This window comes from Agrilus planipennis, unplaced genomic scaffold (assembly GCF_000699045.2).
Source record: "Agrilus planipennis isolate EAB-ADULT unplaced genomic scaffold, Apla_2.0 scaffold430, whole genome shotgun sequence".
Classification (NCBI taxonomy): Eukaryota; Metazoa; Arthropoda; class Insecta; order Coleoptera; family Buprestidae; genus Agrilus; species Agrilus planipennis.
Window position 1 is genome coordinate 18,609 of NW_020439114.1, and position 9,302 is coordinate 27,910.

At 34.2% G+C, this 9,302-nt stretch overlaps 1 protein-coding gene across 1 annotated transcript in view; it reads left to right on the plus strand.

Annotated features, from left to right (window-relative positions):
* The window catches only part of LOC108743351, a 40,080-nt gene that overhangs the window by 15,687 nt on the left and 15,091 nt on the right, over positions 1-9,302 (plus strand). Inside the window, exons 5-8 of the mRNA XM_025977706.1 lie at positions 361-439; positions 6,015-6,146; positions 6,697-6,966; positions 7,816-8,462. Of these exons, the coding sequence (XP_025833491.1) occupies positions 361-439; positions 6,015-6,146; positions 6,697-6,966; positions 7,816-8,462 (1,128 nt within the window). The remainder of the gene's footprint in view (positions 1-360; positions 440-6,014; positions 6,147-6,696; positions 6,967-7,815; positions 8,463-9,302) is intronic.

The following is a 9,302-nucleotide window of genomic DNA, read 5'->3' on the forward strand; positions in this document are numbered from 1 at the left end:
AAATCACTACATACTTATTTATGTATTAACGATTTTCTTTTATATGTAGGGCATGGTGCCAACAGTTCTCATTTGTTTTTGCTATTGAGGGACAATTAATTTACCATTCAAAAAATATATAAGTACAAAACGATGTTTGGCTTTTTTTTATTCTGGATCTATCTCTGAATATTAATACAAATAGGGTTTTGTTTGGTTCGCAATGAAGGGACCAAGATCATTTTAGCAATGCTGCAGTATTGAATGATGATTGTATTTAATATAGAAATTTCCATGATACACTACAAAAAGTTAAATCTTGACTGTTGAGAGGGGTAGTCGTTGTAAAGAGGCGGTCGAAACAAGAATTCTTTTTGATAGAGTAAAAGAACAGAGGGCCTTAAAGAAATGGAAGAAAAGGAATGATAAGATGGTAGGATACCTCATCAGGCATAAAGGGGTAGTTAGGAACATATTAGACACAGAAACAGAAATAAAGAGAAACAAAAGAAGACTTAGATTAGATTACTGTTCGCAAATAGATTGCCGGATGTTCTAGTTTTCAGGAAATACGAAAATTGATCAAGGGCAAAAAGGAGTAGAGGTGCGTGTCTTACTAGTGACGATGATGTTTAGATAGGGAAAAGTTCTGTTACAGATTTTAGACGAAAGCCGAATTATTAACAGCAACAACAAGCCCTTTTGGTGTTGTTATAGAATACATGACAGAAGAATCCACACTCAACACACGAGGGTGCACTCATCAAGACTAAAATATTCTTTCTAAGTAACATCCCCCAAGCATCTCTGTTAACAATTATGCATACGTCTAAAAACAAAAAACCATCCTACGACATTTGATGAAATTACGACTCGGGGTGAACACGAGTCGTAATTTAACACGAAAAAAAAATTAACATATATAAATTTAATATTATTAATAATGTGTTTTAAAACTGTCTCCGATGTCCGATCTATATATAATTAACGTAAGAGTAGGACCACAATTACTAGCTTCGAAGTATCTATTGTAATTGAGTTTCTTAAAAAGGCAAATATATACAATGTACATTGTATAAATGTATGTAAGTTTATTCTGCGTTGTATTTTCAAATTTTATTGCAGTTGGAATTCAAAGACGATGTCATGCTGTCGCTAGTTCGCACTCGAAATGTATATGTTAATTTTATATCGATACGATTTTATTCGCCGTTGTTTTTGTGTAGGTGGCCCGTGGATTTCTTAACAGAAGTCTGTCACTCAGTGTGTGGTATATGTCACGGCGCGGAGTCTCGTACTCGCCATGCCTTCAGTCACAAATTTATTTTTCAAGACTGCCGCGATAAATCAATCCACTATCGGAATAACTTGTAGTCGATTTAGCAAGAAGAACTTTGCTAAAATTATTCCAGACAGCCGTGATCTCGTGGTGCAAATTTTACAAACACGTTCCCATTCAATGAAAATTTAGATCAGACGATGTGTTATTCACCTAAATACTTTCCCAGACTGTCAACATCAGTATACACATGTTTATTTAAGTATTGGATGCCATTAGTTTTGATCAATATTTAGCAGTATAGGCACTAAAGTAAAACAGAAATGCTGGCATGCAAGGGAAGAAAAAGTAGGAAAAGAACGAATGTAAAGTCAGATAAGTCAGGACGGAAGGTGTAGTAGAGATATAAAGCAGAGGATAGCGTAGGGTCGAATTACCTTCAATATAAAGAAATCACTTTTACGCTCGCGAACGATTAGTTTAGAAATTGGAAAAAGATTGTTAAGGATATGGAAAATTCATAAAAATAAATTTATGAAAAATATAACATAAGACCAGGTAGTTTATTTTTTAGAAGTTTGAATTAAAGAAAATAGTTATATGGTTATCAAACAATTTTTATTTTATATTGTAACGTTTTTGTTAGAGGTTCGTATTGGTTATTTTCGTACAAACTAATGAATTTGACAGTATTTTATCGTAAATCTTTTCAGAGAAGTCTGTCCTATATTGATTAATAAATAATCCTCGATTCAGTTTACTTCTATTCAATAGTTTGCATATTTACTTTTGAACTGCTAATAAAATTCGAATATAAAAATGTTAATATATAATATTTCTTCTTCTTACCTACATGCCAAGTTTGAAGATTCTACATTTTACGAATCCAAGACAAACAGCTGCGGTAGATGATTCTTTTAGAGGTGCTGACTTTCCTGAAATTAAGATAAATTTCTTCAAATGACCACTATAAACTATAATCGAGCTACAAATTGTATTATTATTGAATTAATTCTGATTTTTAGAATAAAAGTTAGCTTGAAATTTCACAAAATCGTTTAGCAATTAGAAACTGTTAATGTTTCCTTTTTGTCGATAAAACTTATGTACTTATAAAAAAGTAAGCGTTAGGCAGGGAATACACTGAGAAATGTTTCCATTCGTTCGCATTCGTTTACGTTGTTTGTTCGTAAACATTCGCAAAAATTTTGCCAGGTAGAGTGGCACATATGAACTGATTAACCATGCCCCATTTGTATTCGCTAGAGTTCCACCCTTCGCGAGATCTTGTTTGGTGTAATAATAATAACACACAAAGGCGAAATCTGTTTCGTCGAATGGTATCAAAGTACCGAACATTATTTTCAACACGTCCACATACGAACGCCTATCAATGTTCGCAGACATTCATAAACAGTATTTCCTTTTGATCTTTTTGAGTTTTACAGAGCGTCAAAGGAAAATGTTCGTTCCAACCTTTGGTCATTCGAACCAAAATTTATTCGCGAACGAATGCGAACGGGAACAGGTGTATTTCCGGCTTTATATTCTGAAATTTTTGTTAAATTAATTAATACATAATAGATATATTTTCGCTGTAGGTCTATAATCATTCAATTAATTTTATATATTAATACCTAATTGAGCAGTAATTAAGTAACTTTAATTTGCCGGCATGTTTTTCCATTTAACGAACGCTTATTACGTTTCGGTGTGCAAGTACAAATAAAATTATGTATTACAGTGTGTGGTAGAAAGAATATACAGCAAGTAAGCACTAAGTTTATACATAACCATGTCAATGTTTCAAGTCATATGCTCATAGTTCTCTTCTTACGGCTGTTGACCACCCAGAGCGACTTCTCCAAGTCAACAAAGATAACATACAATGACACATATTATATTACCTTTATAGTGAAATGATATTTTTATTGCTGAGAACTCGTAAGGCTAAGGCACACCTACGACATTAACTTCTGAAGCTGGACGGTTTTCTCTTTTCAACTAGTCAATAATACGGTCATGTAAAAAAAAATGAAAGCAAATTGTCAACAGTAACCGGTAACTTCTCAGTTTATACCGGCGATATTATTATAAGAATAGATACAATATCATTTCGAGTAGGTTTTGGTAAATTGAAGCAGTAATGCGCTCGTCTTTCTGATGTTTCTCACGTATAGAAGCGGAAATCACTACATACTTATTGTCTACTGGCGCCTAGTCTCTTTGGATTATTCAAAATCAGTTTTATTTGCTTGTCTGTAAACTCTAAAAGTAACCATAGTCATCGTCAACATCATCAGGTCATCAGTTCTAACACTGGTTGGACACGCACCTCCACTTTTTCCTATTCTGAGCTAATCTTAGTATTTCCTTAAAATTAGAACATCTCATATCCTGTTTCTGCTTCTAACATATCTCTAACTAGCCCTTCATGCCTGAGAAGGTGTCTTACCAATCTATATAGCCTATTTCTTATCGAGTCCATTGCTCTCCTATTCTTTCTAATACTTCTTCATTTCTAACCTTCTCTTTCCACGGTATCCTCATCATTCGCCTGTAACACCACATTTCAAACGCTTCTAACCTTTTCCGCCGCACCCACTGTCCATGTTTCGCACCCATACAGCGCCGTGTTTCAAACATACACCTTTAACAATCTTTTTCGAATTTCTAGATTAACCGTTCGCGACCATAGAAGTAATTCTTTTTATTGAAAGCGACTCGACCCTGCGTTATTCTTTCCTTTATATCTCTACTACTCCTTCCATCCTGACTTATCTGACATCCTAAATACCTAAAATCAGCCACGAGTTCTAGTCTTTCGTCTTCTATCTTTACATTCGCTCTTTCCCTACTTTTTATTCCCTTGCACACCAGTATTTTTGTCTTACTTTTATTTAATTTCATACAAAACTGTTTTGTCAATACCGCTTCCATTTTATTTAAAGCTATCTCTAACTCCTTCTTGCTAGATGCTAATACTGCTGTATCACCTGCAAATCTAAGCATACTAATCTTTTGGCCCCGCATAGCCATCCCTACAGTTGCTCTGTCTTTAATGATATTGATCTAGTATTCTATTATTATTAACCAGCAAATCTGTTTTATCTAAAGAATTTTCGGAAAAATTTAAATAGACAATTTTGCAGAAAGTAACTACAAAGAAAAAAAAACATTTGGTAGGTAGGTATACCATGAAGGCGTAGCGCTTAGTTATTATCCTTGAATACCTAAGCCAGCAGTAATAATAAGTTATGTAAACGTTACCATAATATATATTAATTAGATAGATTGTGTTAACAGCTTCTCCTATTTCTCAGTTAAAATTTTTAATTATTGAAAAGTGATTGTTCAGCAAGTAATGCCTGGGTGTATGTGTCTATTGTGTCACGAGAGCGGTATTATCCTTGTGCGGTGCAACATAAAATAGCATTCCTGAGACGCCCTGCTGATATCTTTACGTTATTTGTGTAGCAATTGCAAATCCTGCTGTTTAATAGAGTAATAATTGCTTAAGGAATTCTTCGATGAAATGCCAGACTTATTGTGCAAGGGTAACATAGAACTGCGCCCAATTTTCAAACGAAATTGATCTATTTCGATGAAGAAGAAAGTACCAATTCGATTCGGTGTCCGCCTGCTCTGCACTAAGTTTTTCTGAGGGTTCTTTCGTATCAATCATAAGGTCGTCAGTCCTATGACTGATTGGACACGTACCTTCACTCTTTCCTACCCTGAGCTAATCTTCACACTTCCCCAAAACTAGAACAACCCACATCCTTAACTATTTGCGAACAGTAATCTAATCTAGATCTACCTTTCGATCTAGAGTTTACGACTGGACACAGTACTTTGCGTGACCCTTTTCAATATTATTTACGCTTTAACTATAATCTGGTTTTTACGGTGACGTACATACAATTTATATCATACGTCAAACTACCAAAGTTATCAGAATTAATCACAAAATTAACGGAAAACTGTACATATTATCTTTCTATTCCACAAAACGAGAGTGCAAAGTTTAAAAAAGCACATTTCGAAATGAATTAGTTTATTTAAACAGCCCCAAGGATGTTCTTTTCGTGTTCGATACCAGGATTGTTTGGGCTTATAGTTGGTATCTAAAAAGGACTAATTCTTCAATTTATTACCAGTCTGACCTCATTTTAAAGATTTTAGAAATATTACAACTGATTTACCTTTATCCTTACTTTTGTGGTATTTGTGAAACAATAACGGATTCCAAGTAATAAAAAATTTGTTTTCATATTGAGTTCCCTAATGTCTAAATCCGTGTACGTGTTTATTGTAATTAACTTATTTTAAATATTTACAGTTCATACACGGAGAAAACTGAATTTTTATGACAGTGCAAAAATTACAATTTTCGATGTAAACGACTGGATTTCCCTAGAAATAGTAGACTTTAACTTTAACGTTTTTTTAAAAATAATTTCAAGTTTATTAATTATTACAATTCAATTTGTAATATCAACCAAAATACCTAATAAATTTATTTCTGCTGGAATTTTATTTTTACAAATTCGGCTCCAAATTGTAATTTTTATTATTTTCGCTTACGAAACAACGGGCTAGTGTGATAAATGGTAAATATCGCTTTAATATTTAGGTAAATTTTCCTTTTTCGTTTTTTCCGTGTATCTGTTATCCTGAATATAAATAAACGGTATAAATTTATTTAAATCTTACGCACATTGTTTAAAGTATATATTTTATTTCCTTTTGCTAGCTCCTCAAATGGATCCGAAAAATTGGAGAGGAGACCTTGAGGAGCCAAAATATTCAATTACGCTCAATCACCAGCAGTACAAGTGTGAAAGATATCGAAAAGAGCTTTGAAAAGTTTTATTTTGATGCTTTGGTAAGTAAATCCATGCCAGATTTACCTACTTAAACATATCCTCTTCTCATTCTACTATTACGTCATTTCAAAGAAATTTTCGATTACTTGAATCACCAATTTTGGCTCAATATAAAAAATAAATAATAATTACAATTACGTTTTCCTTTTATCACAATCCGTATATAGTTGTCTACGAAAATGCACTTATCTTAGCTAATATGTCTATCTATTTGACAATGGATAAGTTTAATAAACTGTAAACATTGACTTTTTATTTATGGCTAATACTGCATATCATATTTATTCCAGAAAATACATTCTAATTGAAGTAAAAGATTAACGTATTTGAGACCTATTTCGTCGGTTGGTGTCTCGCTATTAAATTATTAAATTAAATTAAAACTGGAAATATTGAGTGACACATTTCGGTGATCAAACTCTTTTGTATGATTAACTTTTTTAATTGATTTACATACCTTTGTCATGGTAATGAAATTTCATCATTTCATTCTCGTATATAATATACAAAAATGTGAGTTTTAATATGTTTTTTCTGTTTTCTTTATAGAGGCAAATCGACAAAGCGAGTGATTTGGTTGAGGAATCCAACAACATCCCTGACATTCGTGGCAAAAATCTAAAAGATTCTGCCAACAAATTAAGGGTGCAAGCAAAGACGTTTAATGAGAAACTAGAAGATGCTCGAGAAGAACTTGAAGAATATTGTCGTTGTTTTCACATTTTAGAAAATAGCCAAAATATAAAAAGCAAGGACTATGGAGATCTATCTACAACCATTAACAAACTGGGAAATTCAAAATTAATAGATATTTTTAAGGTAGGAACTAATTCTTCTTACTATATAATACACTATCTAAGCTCATCCAAATTTGGACGATAGCACCCGTTGCGGGTTCCATTCCCGGCGAGGGTATGACAGCAGTAACGGTTTTTCCTCATTGTCTTTTATAGTGGATAAAAAATTGAAGAAATTTTCACAGTAATATTTAAAGAAATTCTTAACCAAACTTAACTGTAGTTAAATTAATTCGAAATGGTCTGGATTCTGTCGAAACTGCCAGACGCGGATCGCGATTTCGACCTTTTTGGATCTTATCAGCGCGTCGCAGGCAGCTCCGACAGAACACAGACCAACTTTTACCTGCTGTCTTAACAGTGCGTTTTAGAAAATACTACAAATGGCGCAGTAAACGCCATCTGTAGCACGATGCTACATTTTAGGATTACGTATGCTCCAACAAGGTCCATTTGAGTAGCATCGTGCTGCAGATGGCGTTTACTGCGCCATTTGTCGTATTTTCTAAAACACACTGTTAAGACAGCAGGTAAAAGTTGGTCTGTGTTCTGTCGGAGGTGCCTTCGACGCGCTGATGAGATCCAAGAAGATCGAAATCGCGATCCGCGTGTGGCTGTTTCGACAGAATATAGACCACTTCGAATTATTTTATTCGATTAAGCTAACGTGCCTATCACGTTGAGGTTGGCTACGCCAGGGATTCGTTTTCAGCAAGTAAATATCCACATAAGTGGACCTTGTTGGAGCATACGTAATCCTAAAATGTAGCATCGTGCTACAGATGGCGTTTACTGCGCCATTTGTAGTATTTTCTAATTAACTAACTGTAGTTAGTCTATTATAACTAAGAACTATAAGAACCTTTTCCAGGCACTGAATTCTCAAAAGGAGGTAGACTCCCCGGAACCCCCTGACAAGTCATTATCCGATAACCACTTGAGTTGCAGTTCTGGTGGAATAGCCGCATCAAGTACTCCAATAAAACCTCCGACGAGCCAAACAAGAAGAAGATCAGTTAGTTCCCATGCTTTTATTTACAAGTGTAATCATCACGCAGCGGGAATGTCATGCAATTGTTACGAGTCCGATACTGAAAACAGTGTTTCATACAAGCTTAAAAAGAAATACTTGCAGTCCCTTCAAATATGCGGTTGCACCACTGCAACTGCCGCAGTGAACTATTCAAAAGAAACATTAGACCGCAAGAACAGCCTCACTTTAGATGGTATAAAAGAGGTCCGTGAAAGTGTCGAAAATTTATTAGAAATAGACAAGAATGATTCGGGACTTAGTGGTTGCGGTAGGTGCGACAGTGGCGTATCGACCGCGGAAAATTCTGTGGGTGAGGAAAGCACTGTTTATAAGAAAAAACTTCAGAGAACGTGTTCGTGCCAGTTTTATAGGGAAAGTTGTGCCTTATGCAGTACGGGTAGTTCAAGCACTGGTTCTAACCAGGATCATACAGAGAATCAGCAGGACAGCGTTATAGAGGAAAGTAGCGATGGTTTTATGAAAAGGTAAGTGCGATTGTTTATTAAATGATTGACTATAGAAATATGCTCAACCATGCACTGAAGTGAAGTGTGGAGAGTAGAGAATATATATATATATATATACAGTCGAACTTCGATAACTCGAATTTTTGATAAGTCGAACCAAATTGGTTGGCAATAGCGTTAAAAGTAGAAAATGCGTGTAAATTTGCCTTGATTACTCGAACTTCGATTACTCGAATATCTTGATAACTCGAACGAAATATTTTGCTCCAACTTCGATAAGTCGAATTTTCTGGGAGAATCCCGTAATTACGGTCGATTTTAACCTATCTTTTTTAACGTATTCATACAGGCAGTTCAGTTTCTGCGCTTGCTAAGTTTACTTGTTTGACTTACTAGTTACTACTAACAATAAGTAAAAAATACTGTGCCTATTTCATATATATATTACATTAAAGACATTTTTGCGTGTGTTAATATGTCATCAAACGTACTTTAAAAACATTGTCTGTTGTTCAAAAATTTGAAAATTCGTTGAGTGTCTCGCGTTCCTATTTAAAAGCCAGTGAATATACAACCGACGCCTTGTATAATAGTTAAATGAAATTGAAGCTTTTTTCGAAAACCAAAATAAGAAATCCGTTCGTCAGTCACAAATGTTGATAGTACTGTTTCATAATTTTTGTTATTCCTTTGAAAAACGTACATATTAAGGCACTTATGTAACATTTAACCAATTTTTACTGAAATAAATACATAAATGTTCATTCACAAAGAAATACTAATTAAAGAAGTATTATTTGATAACTCGAAGTTTTTATGTGTCACATCGCAGTTCGAGTTATCGAAGTTCGACTGTAT